We start from the raw sequence: 19,659 nt of genomic DNA, 5'->3' as shown, positions 1-19,659 counted from the left end.
TCAAATAAATAGAATTTGACATAAGGATTGGAGAGGAGGTTTTGATGTCATATTGGAGATGTCAAAATGCCACATCAGCCTTCAAAATAAATTGGCATCCCAAATTTAAAGTCAAGGGTCGGAGATGCTCTTACTCTATTTTGTACTCTGTACAAGTACGACTCAAACTCAATGAACGTGCACACCACACACACATTTATAGTTAGTTTTAAGTTCTTGGTCGGGTGTGGAGGATCTACTTTGAATCAGATCGGAAAAATAATTAATTGAGATTCATGTAAGTTGACACAGAAGTGGCTTGACCGGCCAGTAGTCGATGAATGTGAACACGACAGTTAGGCTTGTTTGGAAACTTGAGGAAAGTTGGAAAAGGCAAGACTAGAGAAAGGAAAATGTGAAAAAAAAATTAGACGAAAATAAGAGGAAAAATGAATTATTCACAATTCTAAATACTTCTATTTTCTCTCCACTTTCTCCGAATGTCCGAATCAAACAATGGGAGAGAATTTTTATTTAATTTTCCCTTCATTTCTGTTTCTTTCCACAAGTCCCAAAACAAGTCCCCAAACAAAGTAGTATTTACTACTACTATACATTTCTTGTTTAGTTTTAAGAAGCGGGTTATCTATCTAATTTCGTTCAAAACCATCAAGGCCTCTAGATATTCTTTTACTAGCAGTCTAGGAGGCAGCACTTGAGCCACTCAACTCAACTCCGCATTCAACAAGAGGCAGCAGATCATTCCAATTCTCATACCCATTTTCCCTTCAGCTTTGCATCATTCATCATCTCTTGCAATACTACCAGGTACCCGTTTCGAACAATTTTTTGCATAATTATGAGAGGTTTATCTTTCTCGCATCTCTCCATATCATCTTCTCCAATACGTTTGGTTGCTTACCCTCTGTACCATGGCCAAAAAATTAGTGGATAGAAGGAAGAGAAGGCAGCTGGAATGGCTTCTTTGCAACACACAAGTGTCAATACCACAGTTTTATGCAAAAAAGGGGCGATTTCCGTAGTGGGTGTTTCGGCTCTTCCGTCGTCACTGCCAAGGGTCAGAACCATTGTGGGTTTCGCGGGAGGTGAGTTGATAGTTCTTAGTAGAGATTTTTATACATCATGAATTGGAATTTGGTTTCGTTCTAGTTAGAGCTGATAAACGACCCAGGCTACTCGAGTTCGAGCTTGTGCTTGTTTCTTAAAAGCTCTTTCAAGATCAGTTTGATACATAGATAAACCAAGCTTGAACATTTTTCTGAAGCTCATTTAAGATTTCATAGCAAGCTCAAAAAAGCTACTACTCGGCTCCTTTGGCTTGTGATGTATAAAAAATTTCCGAGATACTCGAGATCGTCTATGGCTTGATAAAGCTCGTTCGAGATCAGCTCATCACATAAACAAGCATAAACTTGAACATGTTTTGAAGCGCGTTAAGTTTCAAATCAAACTTGAACAATTAACTGTTCGACCTGTTTATGACCCCCAATCCCAGTGAAATGATGTGTATATCTAAATCTGCTCGTTGGGATCTATTCTGTGAATATTCTCTGTGGGATTTGGCACTTAGTGTATTTTTTTTTGTTTTATAATGTTGGAGTAATCTAAATTTGCTTATTAGGTACTGCATTTCAGTTAAACTCCCCGTAAGTTGTTTCCTGCTTGCTCTTGTATCACTTTGCGCAACTCTGTTCTATGGCTCAATTTATGCAGTGCACAATGGCAATCAGTATCTAAATGTTATCAGACTTGATTCAGAATTGCCATTGTTCTATACTTTTTCATCAGCAGTGTTTCTCCTTGTTAGAAGTTGAGATGGGTTTTCAACTTTTCGTGTATACATGTAGGAGAAGAGTTGGTTGGTATTAGGACCTTCACATCCATCCCCAACCCACAAGATTGAAAAAAGAAAAACAAAGATAAAGGAGGAAAAAGAAGGAAGATGGTTGTTAAAGCTGTGCCTAGCCGTGCACGTAGGACTGAGGCCCAATTTGGCTCATGGTTTGCCCCTCAAGGAGTATGGGGCAAGGCAACGGGAGAGCAACCCACTATAGTTACTCGAGGCGCGCGCCTCTCCTTGTGATTGCCTCTTTGAAGTTGCTTTGAAAAATAGGAAAAATCCTTAAAATACTAGCCCTCAAAGCGAAAAAGAACGCATACTTCTTTCACATCTGATCAAAGTCTTTGTAATCCACCTACTTGGACAAAACAATCGAGGTCTCTCCTATCCACAATCGTGTGCCAGTCGAAGTCACGAGATCGATCAAAGTCTCGTTCTTTTCTCCTACTCCTCCTTCTCCTCTTGTGCTTTTTCAGAGCTCTTTCTTTGGTTTTATACAAAGTTTTTCGCCTCAAAGTATTTGGTTGAACTTCCTTAGAACACTATTGAAGTTGTTTGCTCTATTTGTGTATGTGTGTGTGTGACAGTTGATCCGAAGTAGGACATCTATCTGTAGGTAGACAGAAGAAAGCTTATTAAGATCACCAATGATAATTTACGAATAAAGGCTCATTCCTCGCATTTTGGTAATAATGGTACGCAGGGCATCTTCTAATACGATACTTCAAATTTGTCAAACGAGCCTCTTCATCAGTTGTTTATATATATCGGTTTTGCTAACCTCCGCCCATTAGGTGAAGGATAATATACACATAATTTCAAACAAGTTCGGATGTCAATGCATATCTCACAGATATTAATACACTTTCACAAATATCTAAACTTCTTTCTCGGATGTCAATGAACCTTTTACTTATTATCCTACACCCTTTGGGTGGAGTTTAGAATAATCCTACATATATTAGGCTTAAATGCAGGTATGTCCAGATTCATCAACTATCCAGGGTTAGGATCCTTAGTTCTAGAAATGAATCATGCGAGTAATGTTAATAACAGGCCTCATGCTACTTTTTTCACTGCTTGAACGGGCCGAGCTTAAACTTGTCATGTTATCTTAATTGGTCCATAAGAAGAACTGTTTGTATTTGCCTGAATCCTTCTCAATGGATTAGAAGGATTTGTGATTTAGTTTGCTTCTTTTGTAGGATGACATGGTTTCCCTAATTTTGTGCTTTTATTTCTGTATTGTAGAAAGAGTGCTCTCAAAAAGATTATATTCCGAGGAAATTACTGTTTTTCCAAAGAAAGGATCCTATAGCATGATACCAAAGAAAGTGACATTTCCAATCCCAAGATGCAGTAATCCACCGAACTCTAGTGGCAGTGAAGTTGAATCCTCTGATGGGGCCAAGGCATGTATAAGCACCTCCTTATGAATGAAAATGATGTTTCGTTCTTCCATTCTTATTCTGGTTGTAGGCTTCTTGTGTGCTGAGCCAGATGAAATGTATTTTTAGACAATAAATGAATCAAAATTTATTTCGCTTGACAATAAAATGTTTACTTGCTTCATGTATAATATCTTTGATTCTTTTGTACTCTTTAACATTGATTAACTGTACAGAATTTGTGGGGAAGGTTTTAGATTTAGGTACAAAGTCTTGGCTAGTAATTTCGTGGTGGTTGAACCGGACAGTTTGAAGTGACAGCATGCAAGATATATTCCTATTTATACACAGTTACTTTCATCAGATTTCTCTGTGTTAGTTGTCAAAGATCATTCTCTTTGTCCTGTGCTGCACTCGTTTTGTGCTAAAGCTATGTTTTCATTCAGTGATACCTACCAAACTATTGCTAGTGATGAGCTAATGCTATGCTGCAGTTGCTATACCATAGCTGCAAGCCTGCAACTAGAGGTTACAGCAGTTGTACTTTAGCGAACACTGATAGCTGACATTTTTAGAGCGATGGGTTCTACATACTTGAACTGTTCTTGTCTATGTAGTGTAAGCTATCTCAAGCTTCTTGGATTCCGATGACACATTGATATCTCCCTGCAGATGCCAAAACACCCAAGTATACCCAGGAAGCCCGTCTATCATCTTTTATTAACTTGAATTCAAGACACAAAATTTGGTTTCCATTTCAAGAAAAATGCCTTGACCTCTATTTAAATCTCTTAATGCAAGACTATTGTGAGTTTTCAATGGAAGACTCAAGTTTTATTGCCGAGCTTTAATCTTTGTCATTTGGATGCAACTATGCAAGTAGTCATATCTGTTACTTAATCCTACTGCAGACGCCATTTGGATACTCAAGGAAGGATGTTTTGTTGATTGGACTTGGAGTTACTCTAGCTGGCATTGGCCTGAAAAGTGGACTGGAGGTGCATTGCCTTCCTTCTCCCATTTATCTGTTGCTTATTCATTCTTGCCTCACATCTTCTTTGTACAATAGTTCTATTTGTAGTAGTATTAACTAGACTCTATCGTCAGACAGTGTTTGATAGTCAGTTTGACCCTATGAAGCACGGATACTTCGAAATAGACCCCATATGCATATCGGATGCGGATACACATACCATACGACCAGACATGTATCCAATACGACAAATTTCTTTTTATTAGGATACAAAAAAGGATACGGCGGGGATAAGCGAGGCTCCATTTCTTTTCATATTTTGGAATTTTGGGGGGTATGTTGCCTTTGTTTAGTTTGTTATAGGTTCTACTTCTAGTATCTTAATCCTATGTAATAAAGTTGTGATGGTATGTTTGGCTCTTGGTTGCTTCCACAATCCGTCACAATGATCTGATTACTTGTCAAGTGTCGAATGTTTGAACATAGATTTGGATTTACTTTTGTATATAGAACAATACTAGAAATCGTGAAGATAACATTCTTTTGACAAACGTATCCTTAACCTACTATTTTAAATTTTGTTGTATCGCCATATCCATATCTTATCATACCCATATCTCATATCCGTATCCGTTCTTCGTAGGTCAGACCATTTATCAAGTTAGGATTTCTATGTTTAGTTGTGCCAATTATATAGAAAGTTTTTTTCTGCAAGATTTGCAGATTAGACCTGAAGAGATAAAAAGAAGGTTCCAGTTTTTCATCTTATGTGTTCATGGAATATGGTGCAAGCCCATCGATGTGCTGCATAGGAATTATTCATTGTATGGTTTGATCGTGCATTTAGTCTTCGTTTATCTTCTTTTGCAGTTTTTGGGAGTTGATCCCTTACAAGCTGGGAACGTTGTTCAGTTGGTGTTAGTCTTGGGCCTAACAGTTGGGTGGATTTCCACATACATCTTTAGAGTCTCAAACAAGGAAATGACATATGCTCAACAATTACGTGACTACGAAAACAAAGTCATGGAGGTAAGTTTTTACTTCATACTGCATTCAGTGTTGGTTTCTTCTTGTTTTCTAAATGTGACATGCATCTTGGTTTTGTGTTTCATGCCCGTGTCTACTTTTGATATTTGGCCTTTTTGGTCACTTAAATGGTTAAAAGTAACAAGAAAGCATGACATTATAATTACCACGTTGCGCTTCCTCACTCTGTTTATATTCTATAGGAAATATGTTACGTACTCCATGAAAAACAGTCCATCTCAAGATGTTGCATTGATATGTCTTTCAGTTTCCAGTGACTAAGTGGACCAAAAGAGTATCCTACTCTCAGACCCATATCTAACTGTTTCTGGAAATTGTGAGGAGAAAAATTATAAGCAGCTTTCGATATTTCTCTTTGATTCAAAAAGTGGTAACTAGGTCTGTGGATGAGTCAAGTCAAGTCTTGTAATGGGCTCTTAAGCTTTGCCTGAAAACTTTATGAGCTTAAATCTGTTGAAGCTTTGCTTCTTTGCAGTTTGAGCTGGTTTTAAATGACCTTCAATCAACTTAATCATGAGCTCAGCTCTTGGTGCATTGTTTTCTATGTAGCCCTAGAATTGAGTTATATTTATGGAGCCGAGCTCCAAAAAAGATCAATGAACTCAAAAGTTGTTTCTAGGTTGACTTGTTTTATAACAACTCGATCTTAACTTGCTTTTACTGAGACGAGCATGGGTCAAGTTCAAGTAGATTGTTTAGTATTGCTCACTGAAAAAACAAAATGAGAAACTAGTTTGATTCGTTTCACAAACGTACATTATCATCAAAGATGTCATTATCTTTTTCTTTTTCTTTTTGCTAAGCAAGATGTCATTATCTTATACTGGTGAAGGACATATCTTCAACAGGTAAGGGATTGCCTATAAGCTTGTTCTCATGTTCTGAAATTGATATGTTTGCACATCAGCCATATTCCTATCTTCTTCTTATTCCTTTGTGCATTTTTTCCTTAAAAAAAATTCTTTCCTCTTTTGGGGCTTCCACTTTGCTGCCCTTTTGTCCGAGAAAAATCCTCGTGCATGTTCACTAATTGTAAATCTTTTACGAAGCATATTCTGATAGAATTATTCCATGCAGCATATTGCGGCTAAATCTGAAGTTTTTTTTTTGTATATGTTTTTCAGAAGCGATTGGAAGGCTTAAGCGAAGCAGAGTTAGAAGGATTGCTCGAGCAGGTAGAGGAAGAGAAGAGAAGCCTGGCTAGTAGTGGTGAGCAGGTCAACTAATAACTGTCACATAGCTTATCCATGTTATTGTTTAGAAACTCCTCTTGCAGTTAATGAGGAAGATAGAAATACTTTTTGTCTATACGCTTCAAATCGTGAGCTTCCAAAATGGCAAAAAACAGATGGGGCATATCTGCAATTATGTAAGTAATACATATGATTACCTGCTTGTAGAGAATCATAATGTTTTCAGCTACGAATTTAGATGGAACTTTGAACGGTTGCTTATTTCTAGCCGTTTAGGAGACAGATTCGCTTTATAGCAATGTATTCATAGATGAATTCATGGCGAAAAAAGAACAATCAGTACCTGGCATGTAATGTTTGCCTTCTGGTTCATGGAAGAGCTAACTAAAATGCTTTCTTAGCAGGAATGCTACCATTACCACCACACCAAGACCACCTTTCTTTACACCAGCCTGTTAACACCACACCACGAGCACATTTCTTTGTATCATTGCAGCTGTGTCGGCTATTCACCTGAGCAAGCACGTCTTATAGGTGTGATGTGCTAGGAGGTGGTTTTGATGCACGTGCGGACTTTTGTGTGTGTGTGTGTGTGTGTGAGAGAGAGAGAGAGAGAGAGAGAGAGAGAGAGGCTCCCATGCAGCACAGATGATGAAATTTAAGTTGCATTGCGACTTGCGAGCGCCATTGGTAAGAGAGAGAGAGAGGTAAGGAGAGAGAAATATATCAGCTTTTTATGAAGGTCCATCAAAAAGTGGTATCGTTGCAAATCCAATAACAAAATTGTATCAATGAAGGGTCACTACCGTAATATCCCAACTCTTTCGTTTCTCTCTTTTTTTTTGGGGGCCGCTATTCGCAGCCCTCTATTTTCTCCCGGAGCCCATTAAAAATTTGCAAGTAATTACAACATGACCCCCTAATGTATAATGACTTACTTACCCTTATACCTATACATGAAATGACCTATATGCCCTTATAACCAAAATCCCTAAATTATCCAGTACCCCCTTCCCCTCAAAATCCCCCCAAAATCATCATTCACGTTTGAAAATAAAAAAAACGCACACAACCTCCAGTTCTTCATTCTCGGCTTTGTACCAGTTCATCTTCTCTTCTCTCGGCTCTCTAAATCATCATTCTCTTTTTTCCTCTCTCTCAAATTTTTCAATGGAGGAGGAGCAAAGACCATATATTGTATCAATGGAAGGTTCAAGTCCTTCCATTGATCCATTTTTTGACCCACTTGTAGGATTTGATTTTGAAATTGAATCAAATTTTATTGACAACCATATCATGGCAGAGGAGAAGAATGATATTGTGATGGACACTGTATCTTGGAAGCCGCGTGAGGAGGTAAGTTTTTCCGTTTACAATGCCTCTGTTTTGTTGTTGTGGCGTCTGGATTTTGTAAACCCAGTTTTTCAAGGGTTTCGTCGATGTTTCTGGTTCGAACAGAATGAACAGAATAAAGTAAGTAATTTCGGTAGCTAACCACTGTAAAATATTACCATATTCGATAGCTAGTTACCGAAATTGAGATACATTTTCAGCATCTAATTACCGAAATATATGTTTATTGTTTTTTTGTTGTATGCATTTTTGACATGTAGTTACCGAAATAGAATCTTTTTTTCAACAGCTAGTTACCGAAATGTATGTATGATTTTCCTATATAGTATTAAGTTTAGCAGTTCTTTACCGTAGTTTGAACATATTTTCGACATGTATTTACCGAAATATAATCTTTTCTTCAACAGCAATTTATCGAAATGTATGCATGGTTTTCCCCATATAGATAGTTCGGCAGTTGTTTACTGAAGTTTGAATATATTTTCGACGTGTAGTTACCGAAATATAATCTTATTTACTTATGTATAATTTTGTAGACATAGTTCGGTAGTTGGTTACCGAATTTTGAACATGTTTTCGACGTGTAGTTACCGAAATCTTATGTATAATTTTTTTCTATATAGTTCGGCAGTTGATTACTGAAATTTGAATATATATTCGACGTGTAACAACCGAAATATAATCCTATTTTCAATACCTACTTACCGAAATGTTATGTTATAATTTTTCTATACATAGTTCGGCAGTTGGTTACCGAAGTTGGAATATATTTTCGACGTGTAGTTACCGAAATGTAAACTTATTTTCAACAGCTACTTACCGAAATGTTGTGTATAATAATTTTTCTATGCATAGTTCGGCAGTTGGTTACCGAAGTTGGAACATATTTTCGACGTGTAGTTACCGAAATGTAATCTTATTTTCAACAGCTACTTACCGAAATGTTGTGTATAATAATTTTTCTATGCATAGTTCGGCAGTTGGTTACCGAAGTTGAACATATTTTCGACGTGTAGTTACCGAAATGTAATGTTATTTTCAATAGGTACTTACTGAAATGTTATGTAATTTTGGCATGCCAAACGTTCGGCAGTTGGTTACCGAATTTTGTATATATTTTTGACATGTGGTTACCGAAAGTGATACTTATGCGAATTCTATGTATTTTTGATATTCACTTACCAAAACAGATCTAGAGAGGTATAAAACTTGTTTTAATGGACTTTTGAATTTTTTATACTTTCTTCAGGGTGACGCTTCAACGCACGGCAGCCATATAGGTCCAGTGACCATAGCACCGGAGTGTACGACGGAGAATGTGAGTGCGCACGGCAGCCACATAGGTCCAATGGCCCTATATGATTTGACACGAGAGTTTACAACGGAGAATGTGAGTGTTTTCAAAATAGTTGGATGATTCAATGGTTCTTTGGATTTTCTTTGTTTACTGTTATTAAATGTTTTTGTTGAATCATGTTTGTAGGTTTTTGCATCTGAAGATATGTTGAGAGATTGGATAACATCTACCGGTAAGGAAAATGGGTTTGTAATTATCATAAAGTCGGCAGAGAGAATGACAAAGAACCGAAGGCCAAGGATGCGGTTTGCATGCGAACGGGGTGGAAAGTTTAGACCGTTTATCAACAAGGCAAAGGACAAAGGAGGTAATGTGAAGGAGAATGGCAATGGCAAAGAAGCGAAGGCAAAGAAGATAGCACGCGTCACAGGAACTAAGAAATGCGAATGCCCATTTCAACTGAGATGTGTTAAGGGGTTGGAAGGTTGGACTGTCACTGTCTACAACGGCAATCACAATCATCCTCCTGCGAAACAGCTTGAGGGGCACGCTTATCCCGCGAGGTTATCTTTGGAGCAGTCGAATATGTTGGTGGATATGTGTGTTTCGTCATTGTCTACACCGCGAGAGATCCTAAGTCTAATAAAGGGCAAAGATGAATTCAATGTAAGTTCAATTAAAACCATCTACAACGCACGCTACAAGCATGGGTTTAAGGACCGAGCGGAAAGATCTCAAATGCAATATTTATTGGCTAAGTTACAAGAATATGGGTACATCGAGTTTAATCGGAAAGATGACAATGACTGTGTGAAGGACTTATTTTGGTCACATCCTACTTCTGGTGACATGTTGCGTGCTTTCCCTCGGGTTTTGTTGATGGATTGCACATACAAGACCAACAGATACAGGTTTCCTTTGCTCCAGATTGTTGGCATTACATCCACCGAGAAGACTTTTTCGGCTGCCTTTGCATTCATTGATGGGGAGAAAGAGGAAAACTATACGTGGGTGTTGGAGAAATTGAAGAGTATAATGGATCCTGCTGCACTTCCCGGTGTTATTGTGACAGACAGGGAGTTAGCTCTAGTGAATGCCATTACAAGAGTGTTCCCAACGGCCAGCCATCTTCTTTGTCGATGGCATATTGGGCAAAATGTATATGCCAAATGTAGAAAGATGTTTGATGAGACGACTTGGGCTCTGTTTAAGCATGCTTGGGATTCACTGGTGTACTCACCGACTATATCTTTATACGAGCAAACACTTTGTACAATGAAGCGGGAGTTTGTGCTATATCCAGATGCGCTTCTGTACGTTGAGACAAATTGGTTGGGACCGTATAGGCAGAAATTTGTATCAGCTTGGACGAACAATGTAATGCACTTTGGCAACCTGACAAGCAATAGGTAAATGGCTAGCACCATATGCATGTTTTACTGTGTCCATATCTTTTCACAATTAGATATTGATATTTCGATGCCTAAAACTTTCCTTTACCATTTCCACAGGTTGAGTCTGAACATGCGAAGCTGAAATCCCACATTGCGAATTGCCAAGCCAACTTCTCGGCGGCCTGGGCTAAAATGCAAGACTTGGTTAAATTACAAATCACGGATATAAAGGGTAGCTTTGAGAAAAGTTTGAATTGTTGGCAGCACCAGTTTAGAATTCCTATCTTTGACCATTTAAGGGGAGCTACTTCACAGACTGCCATGGGTTTGATGTTGCCGGAGATTAAGAAAATTGATGACATGGTCGTGGAGGACAAGGTTGACTGTGGCTGTCCTATTCGCCGAATCCATGGTTTACCTTGTGCTCACGAGATTGCTCCATTCAAGAATCGGGGTGAACCCATACCGTTGTCATTGATTAATGATCATTGGAAGATGCTTTCGTTTGAGAAACATAAAGATGATGGGACAATTTTGAAACTAATGAATGCCGATTGGAATATCTTTATGGCCAAAATGGTTGGCCAAAATCCTATGACCCATATGCATTGGATGAAGAGTTTAAAACCCATTTTGAATCCATCAATCATATCCCTGTCTTCACCCCAACAGAAGGTCCAGACCCGCGGTCGAAAGTCCGGTTCGGTCAATAAGTCAATGCGTAGGAACCCGTCTGAGTTTGAGTATGTTGAGGCATCCTTGGAAACTCCTAAGTCGGTCAAGGAAAAAACCCCCAAGGCTAAGGCAGTTGTGAAAAAAAGGCCCAAGGCGAATGCCATGGCGGATGTGGAAACTCCCGACAAGACCACAAAAAAAAAAAGCATCAATGCGGTGGATGATAATAGCCCCAGGGAAAGGCCATTGTGAGAACCCCCAAGGCGGCAAAGGAGTTACCGAGGCGGAAGAAGCCAAAACTTCTTGGAACCCTTTTTGTAGGACCGTACCTTAATAACTTTCCGGAACCAATTCGGCCGCACGTAAAATCTATAACGGATGTGACAAGTGATGGAAATTGTGGGTACCGAGCGGTAGCTTATTTTATGCACCAATTCGAGCACAATTGGAAGACATGCCGAAATGATTTGCTCTTGGAGGTGAATAACCATTATGACCTGTACGAAAAGATTACTGGTATCGGAGGTGCTAACAAGTTGCGTTATAGATTGTCGTTCTTTCAAGACGGAACTGCACCCGAAGATAGGTGGATGATTTTTCCTGACATGGGTCACGTTGTAGCTTCAACTTATAATGTGGTGGTTGTCCTCATATCCCAACTTCAATGCCTTACTTTCCTTCCACTCCATTCTCGTCCTCCATCATCAGACCAAATAAGGGTTCTTGGAATTGGACTCGTGAACGGAGATCACTTCGTACAGGTACATACCGTATAATTTTCTTTCTCATAAATTCAACATTACTACAAATTGCCTTCATGTGCAATTTTTAAAGTCTTTTTACTTTGATAGGTTGATCTAAAAGCATGTTCCCCCGTGCCGCCTATTGCCAACAATTGGTTCAAATTTCGATGGGAGGAGGCCAATGAATGGGAGACACTTTTTTCTGCCGAAATGGAAGCATTTAAAGCCATAATAGGAAGTGATGTAGCAACCGCTAAGTCGATTGACGTAGATTAGTTTTGTTTTATACGTATGGTTATCATGTTGACGCTTTATATTGCAATGCTGTTAACTAAGCACATTCATGGAGTTTGGTTTCGCTCTTAGTGCCATTAATTTTATTATGGGGTTTATGTGAACAAATTGACTGAGCACAAGTTCATTTCAGAGGCTGCATTCCAAAGTTATTGTAATCTTGTTGTAGCTGCATACCGATATTTTTGTATTTTTTCAGCATCTATGACCCGAAATTTGTATAATATTTCAGCAGTTGGATACCGAATCATTGGTACTATTTCATCATGTGCCTGCTGAAATATGATTTTTTTTTGAACAAAAAGTTAGGTGGACTCTCTGAGGCACCAAGTGTCATTGATGGAGTTGAATCTGAATCTTTTTTGCCCAAATATGAGTACCACAATCTACAGAGGGGGCGAGTATTGGCAGCCCCGTAATTTCTCCCTTAGCACTATATTTTGGTAAATAGTTGTTGAAAATCATACATAACATTTCGGTAAACAACTGTTGAAAAAAAGTTTATATTTCGGTAACTACATGTCGGAAATAAGTTCAACATTCAGTAAACTACTGCCGAACGAACATTTTCGGTAAATAACTGTTGAACAAAATATTATATTTCGGTAATTGTATGATGAAAATGTATCTTAATTTCGGTAAGTAACTGTCGAAGGGCCCATGAAATTTTTTTTTGGGCTAAAGGAGAATGTTTTATTGTCGCCCCCTTTACAGAAAATACAAGACAACATTTGAGTGTCTATCCAACATTTACAATGTTTCAGAAGATTATAAGACTCGTTTTGTCACACTTTGAGCACCACAACTTATACAAAACTTATATAAAACAAGTATAAAATAACATTGAAAATGTCAAACGATACTATTTTACGATGGAGCAGGTTGGGGTGGCTCAGGCCTCCTACACAGCAACAAGGCACAACTGCGTATTATTGTAAGCCCCGGACAGGGTACGTCAGGGGAAGTGAAGGAAGCTCCACACACCTTCACAGCTACAGGAGCATCGACGTGACTACAACTCCGACGACGTCGAGACGGAGGGTAGGTGACGTGCCTTCCACTCAACAAGAAAACCAAATGTGGTCGTTGTAGTATGTACGCACACTGACCGACGTTCCCAACACCTCTTATTCGGACAAGGGAACGAATGGTCAGGACGTTGAATATTCCCAATACCTCATATTCGGATGGACACGGCTTGATTACCCAGCTTGGAAAAAGCATGACACTGCACAAGCCATCGAAATAATTTCACTGATGAAAATATATGTACGCTATGGGATGTACATATGTTAATTGAAACTCCGGCCATAGGGTTTACAAATTTGGGACACAGGTTAAATTTTGTATGAAATAGTTGGAAATATAGAGGGAGGTATGAGTCTGAAACTCCCTCTGTCAGCTCCCAATTTATAGGCATATACGTTGGGGCTTTGAGATGAAGATAATGGGCTGTATGGAAAAAATTGCAAGTTCAAAACAAATCAACTGATTGGACAAGGCACTGCACGTATATTTACGAAAGATTCTCTCCCTGAGGAGGAGCATGTGGGTGGGGGCACTATACAGAAGTTTGGTTGCCGAAATTATTGGGGAAAAAGATTCTGCCCTTTTTCAACATTTGCTTGCTAAAGTAATTATAAAATTTCGGTTCCTTAGTACTGAAAAGTGTTATTAATTTCGGTTGCAGGTTGATTTCAGCATTTGCTTTCCGAAATTATTAAAAATTTTCAGTAGTGTCCTACCAAATACCAAAAATTGTGAAAGTTTCAGCATTTAGAACCTGAAGTTGTTATAATAAATATTTCAGCACTTCGATACTGAATAATTTGTACGATTTACAGAACATAAATGCCTTTTTAGATTCTCTCCCTGAGGAGGAGCATGTGAGTGTGGGGGCTCTATACAGAATTTTGAATTGGCCTGGGGGAGTAGATGGGGAGTAGATAATGTGGTGTATGGAGAAAATTGCAACTTCAAACAAATGTTGTGATTGGACAAGGTACTGGACTCCATATTTACAAAGATTCTCTTCCTGTGGAGGACCATGTGGACAGGGCCTGAAATTTTGAAAGTTTGTTTTTGTGAAAGACACTTTCATAGTAGTTCAAAAAAAGCAGAACAAGCTTGACCAAATGTTCGTAAAAAAAAAGCCCAACATGTCCAAGTAGCAAATGTTTTACACAATTCAAAATACTAATAAGAACTGTTTATCCATAAACCCAACATCTAACCTCGCCCCAAAACACCCCGCAAACTCCTAAGTAACAAATGTGGGCCATAAAATAGCTTCTACGTCCTGCAGTGCCTGCCGCAACTCAACAGCTCCAAGTTCGGTATCGCCCAAAGCCCTGTGTACCACATCCAACACAACCCGAACCTGCTCCTCACGACCCTGCCTAACACGCCCTCCACCAGGTGCCAAACCATGTCCCACCCTCGGGTGCGAGAACACCCTCAACCACGGAATGTAGTCATCAGTACACGCCCAAGGAATCCCAGGTGGTGTAGGCTCTCTCTTATCCTCAGGCACCAAGTGGTAGTCAGGGCTAGACCAAAAACCTTCAGTCCATTCGTAAACAACGTTATAGGTGTGCTGGCCTCGCGATGCACGCTGAGGTACTATAGGGTCTGCGGGTATTCGCTGCAATAGTCCAAACTGCCTCAAGACTCTGTCGGGGAGGTATGGCTCCACATAGGACATGGCACGAATGGGACCAGTGTAGAAAGCAATCTCAGAGACATTTTGCCTGCGGGCCTTGTACGGGTCAAATATCACCTGTTTGTCAAACAAAACATATGATATGTAATAGTACAATAAATTAACAAGTTAATCAAACGATCCGGCGAAAGCCATCAACTAACACTGTATCATTCATTCAAAAACTAAAGTCTGGCATATATGTGGAACTTGGCTTATAAGTAGGCCAAGGAGGCAAAGTAGTGCACACGTCAATTGAAAAGTGGCATGAACTCCTATTGGGTTTTCTTCATTTGAACAAAAGCCATTTGAGGCAGGGTTACAATAGCAGGCTATCTTGATTATTCATGTCCCCATACGCTTAAGAAATTTCACGATTAATGATTCTGCTCGATTAATGTCCCTGCATCACTGTGCTAGAATTACGATACTTCAGAAGATGAGTTAAGGAAGACAATGGAGAAGGCTAATGGTTTGATAGTAGATATTTTGAAGCAAAAGCCATGTCATGCATCTCAATGTGTTACCGAGAATTTGGAGAATATTGACACAGGTTAAGTTGGAACTTCTCCTATATTTGATTAGCTTATAAAATAATTGTACTTACAGTTCTCTGTCCTTAGTGGAAGAGTTTAATTTCTACTCTCAAACTGTATAATATTGTAAGATAGCTTATAATTGGCAACGTAATTCTACAAAATGTTGAATGCAGAGTGTGTTAGAATTCTATCTCATCTACAAGTAAGTTGTCCAACACGCGCCGGTAATGCTGTACACTTGTGCCACTCTCGCTATGCAGACACCAACGTCGTGCCCGTGGAAGTTCTTCCGTGTACTCTGGGTCAACAACAGCATGTAGCGTTGGGAAGTGCTCGTTTATCCACGCCTATAGCATTACACGCATGTGAAGCATATTACAATCATATATCCGTAACATGAACTTATTGGTTTTTTCATAATCAGAAAAAGTAAGTGTACCTCTAGTAATATAAGAAATCCACCAATCTGCTTTGCATTCCTCCTACTCGCATAACCAAGATTTCTGTACAAATATGCCAAGCAACTAGAGCCCCATCCGTACGTAAGAACCTAATCTAAATCCTCCAATAGTGGAAGGAGGTCAAGCTGTACGAACCCACCTGACTTATCACAAAAAAGGGTGCACCCAATGACATATAGCAGGTACGCACGAGCACAACACACAACCCGCTCGTCTGTGTCCGTCTCATTTACGTCTTTGAAATTCATCTCCAACCAACTCAACTTAACTGTATACCGTTTAACTGCATTCACAGTAATTGCATTTGTCGCAACTTCGTTCGACACACCAAGCAAATCCATTAACAGTTCTTTTGGCGTCCTTTCGTCCTCCGTGTACACAGGCAATCCACGAACAGGTATCCCTAGTAGATGTTCTACGTCATCTAATGTCAACCCCATCTCACCAAAGTCAAAGTGAAAGGTGTTCGTCTCCGGATGCCACCTTTCAACAAATGCAGCAATTCTAAAGGAATTGCATTGCGCGTTTTTATTTATGCTACACAATGGAAGCAAGCCCAAATTCAATACCTTTTGTTTGAACCTGTCTTCTGTAACTACCCAATTGCCCAAAAGACCCGAGTGTTGATGCAATCTCAATGTACCCCTCTCTTCTCCCTCCAAAATGGCTTTAGCCACATGTGTGTGAAAACTCTTTAGCAAGGATAGGTCCTCCGGACCACCCACATCCAAAGGCGCATCGTCATGTTGCTGTGCTTCTGCCCGGCCCCGGCCACCGCCCCAACGTCGACGTCGGCCTTGAATAACCTACACATACATGCCAATAATACCATACAGATTAGTGTTCATAAAACAAATAACTATTAAAAAAAAGTAATAAAAGCAAGCGAGTATAAAATTGAAAAAAATGTACCTCTTCCGGTGGCTGTTCTATAACCTACACGCATATGCAAAAACATACAATACATATTATTGTTCATAAATTAAATAAAGATTAAAAAAAACTATTGAAAGTAATTATGCAATTGAAAAAAGTTTACCTCTTCTTCTACCGGTGGCTGCGGTGCTATAACCTACACGTATATGCAAAAACATACAATACATATTAGAATGTCCCAAAAAACAAATAAAGATTAAAAAATACTATTGAAAGCAATTATGCAATTGAAAAAAGTTTACCTCTTCTTCTACCGATGGCTGCGGTGCTATAACCTACACGTATACGCAAAAACATACAATACATATTATTGTTCATAAAACAAATAAAGATTACAAAATACTATTCAAAGCAATTTTGAAATTGAAAAAAGTTTACATCTTCCTCTACCGGTGGCTGCGGTGCTATAACCTACACGTATAAGAAAAAACAAAAACAATACATATTAGTGTTCCTAAAACTAAAAAACTATAGATTGCAAATAATATGAGTTAGTGTTCAACAAAAAAAAAATGTAGTAGAACCCTTTTTGGAAAATTTTCACCTCATCCTCAAGTATGTCCTCGAAGACAACATCTTGCTCTTCCTGACGAGGCACTTTGGCCTTGCCCCGACCCCGGCCCCGACCTCGGCCTACTCGAGTTCTAATTCGAGGCAGTGAACGCATAACCTACACGTATATGAAAATAATACAATTACAAGTTAGTCTTAAAAGAGGCAGTTCATACATATTTCAATTTTTTGGTACCGAACGTTTCATAAAACAAACAAAGATAAAATACAAACTACTACAAAGCTGGTGTGAAATTGGAAAATTTTAACCTCATCCAAAGGTATGTCCTCGACGAAAGCATGTTCCTCTTCCTGACGATGCACTTCGGCCTCGCCCCGGCCACGGCCCCGATCTCGGCCTCCACGAGTTCGAACTTGAGGCAGTGAACGTATAACCTAAATAATACAATTACAAGTTATTCCATTTCCACATGAAGTTTTAACGTCTGGTTGCCGAAATAAGCATAACATGTCAGTTACTGATTACTGAAAATAATAAACAATTTCGGTGATTGGTTACCGAAAAATAATTTTGTTTCAGAAGTCAGAACATTTTATCATACGTGAAGCTTCTGCTTCTGGTCTCCAATTTACCAAAAGGCAATACACTGTTGCTTACAAACAGTTAATGCCTGAGACATAAACTTTTCCTATTCACATCCTTGAACTCCATTACCAGAAAAAAATCTTCCACAAAAAACTAATAGTAACAAAGTTTCATTATTTTTGTCCACCTAAATATAGCCACTTTGACTCCGATGCTTTCAACAAAATATTTTGAATACAGTTCTTATTTATCAATTTGGTTGATCATGCCCGTATCCTTTATAAACAAACAGCAAACATACTTCAACGTGGCTCAAATGGTTGAAGTTATCATCATCAATCTTGCAAACAGTATGCCATCATCAATTTCTACGCCACTTCAGCATGGCAGAACTTAAAGCTAGCTAGTTAATTCACATTCAGTCAAATTGTATTACTGGATACTGGACAAAAATGCGTAGTCTTTAAAGAGGGAACGATACCCTCTTATCGATGAGTCATAACAAGGAATGGTACACATCAAGTAGTATCAAACATTCATGATAAAAAGATCCGAGTTTAAGCGGAGTGGTTTTTTTAGCTTTTTGTACACAAACTAAAACAGTTTTTTGTACAAAATGTTTCACACTGTTCGTACATGCCCTTACACTATATGTGGGACAGATCCGACCTAAGTCGAGTGGTTTTTTTATTGAGTATAAACTCGGGCAGGTATGTCAAGTCTCGTTTTCTCAGGTCGAATACCACCTATGTGATAAAAAGATCAACTTGTTAAACATGAGACACTACGAAGGAAGATGGCAGAATTTGTCTATGAGAAAGACTTGAGCTATTAAACTTCATTCAAAAAATCAACTATTGAAAGCTGTTTACCTCAGGAGCCTCAGACTCGTCCTGAAGGACACCCCGGGCCCGACCTCGGCCTCGAACTCCACGTGGTGGACGCATAATAACCTGCATATCATAACAATAATACAAATTTACAAGTCTGAAAAGACAACAACAAGTAAGAATGCCTATAAGACTATGCACTATCAGTAAGCTATGGCTTATGGCAAGACAAAATGAAAACTCCATAATAGTACTCTATAGCTTTTCAACTGTTGTTGTAAAAACATACTCAGACTTCCTCCAATTCATACAAATGATGCAAATAGAGACAACCAATGTCCAAAGCAAACTCAATAACATTTTCAAACTCATTTGGCTCACTGCAACAAAGTGTTCATTGCTCTCCCTCTTATATGTTCATTGTTTGGTTGACAAATCGAGTCTGACAAGTTTTGTACCAAGTGTTCTGCAAAATATATTCCAAAACAGAGAAGGGACAGGAAGAATAGCAAATTACCAAGACAACTTATGATGAAGGCCATACCTTAGCTTTTGATTTCGTCTGGTAATAATTCCTCGTACTATTTTGTTGAGTATGAGAATGCTGTTTCAAATATGAGTACGTCTTTCGGAAAAACTAATCTCAGTACCCTATATGAGTACGTCTTTCAAAAAGACTAATATCAATACCCTTACTAATATTTTGTCGAGGGACACAGCTATTGGCAAAGTTGTTTAAAACCTAAATATATCTTTCAAAAAGACTAATTTCCAATCCTTTTTTTTTTTTTTGTTGAAGTATGCAAAGCTCTTGATTATTTTTTCCATTTGGGAATCACTATTAACTTTCTTGTTTATTTAACTATAACTTTCTTGTTTGGGAAAAGGGCCTTGCA

At 38.7% G+C, this 19,659-nt stretch overlaps 2 protein-coding genes across 2 annotated transcripts; both read left to right on the top strand.

Annotated features, from left to right (window-relative positions):
* The first annotated feature begins 639 nt into the window (after positions 1–639).
* LOC131311383 (uncharacterized) lies at positions 640–6,702 on the top strand. The gene is made up of 6 exons (XM_058338822.1): positions 640–807; positions 928–1,085; positions 3,092–3,252; positions 4,140–4,226; positions 5,072–5,230; positions 6,373–6,702. Exons 2-6 carry the CDS (start codon positions 956–958, stop codon positions 6,472–6,474), a joined length of 639 nt encoding a protein of 212 aa, XP_058194805.1. The 5' UTR covers positions 640–807; positions 928–955; the 3' UTR covers positions 6,475–6,702.
* Positions 6,703–7,644: 942 nt separating this feature from the next.
* On the top strand, positions 7,645–11,412 carry LOC131309597 (PKS-NRPS hybrid synthetase cheA-like). Its single transcript, XM_058336207.1, has 7 exons — positions 7,645–7,797; positions 7,862–7,914; positions 8,331–8,396; positions 8,840–8,903; positions 9,044–9,184; positions 9,278–10,468; positions 10,603–11,412. The coding sequence occupies exons 1-7, from the start codon at positions 7,645–7,647 to the stop codon at positions 11,410–11,412; spliced, it is 2,478 nt and encodes an 825-aa protein (XP_058192190.1).
* The last annotated feature ends 8,247 nt before the right edge of the window (positions 11,413–19,659 follow it).

This window comes from Rhododendron vialii, chromosome 12a (assembly GCF_030253575.1).
Source record: "Rhododendron vialii isolate Sample 1 chromosome 12a, ASM3025357v1".
In the NCBI taxonomy this organism is placed as follows: Eukaryota; Viridiplantae; Streptophyta; class Magnoliopsida; order Ericales; family Ericaceae; genus Rhododendron; species Rhododendron vialii.
Note: the sequence above shows the minus strand (reverse complement) of the source record. Positions and strands in the feature narration are given on the sequence as shown.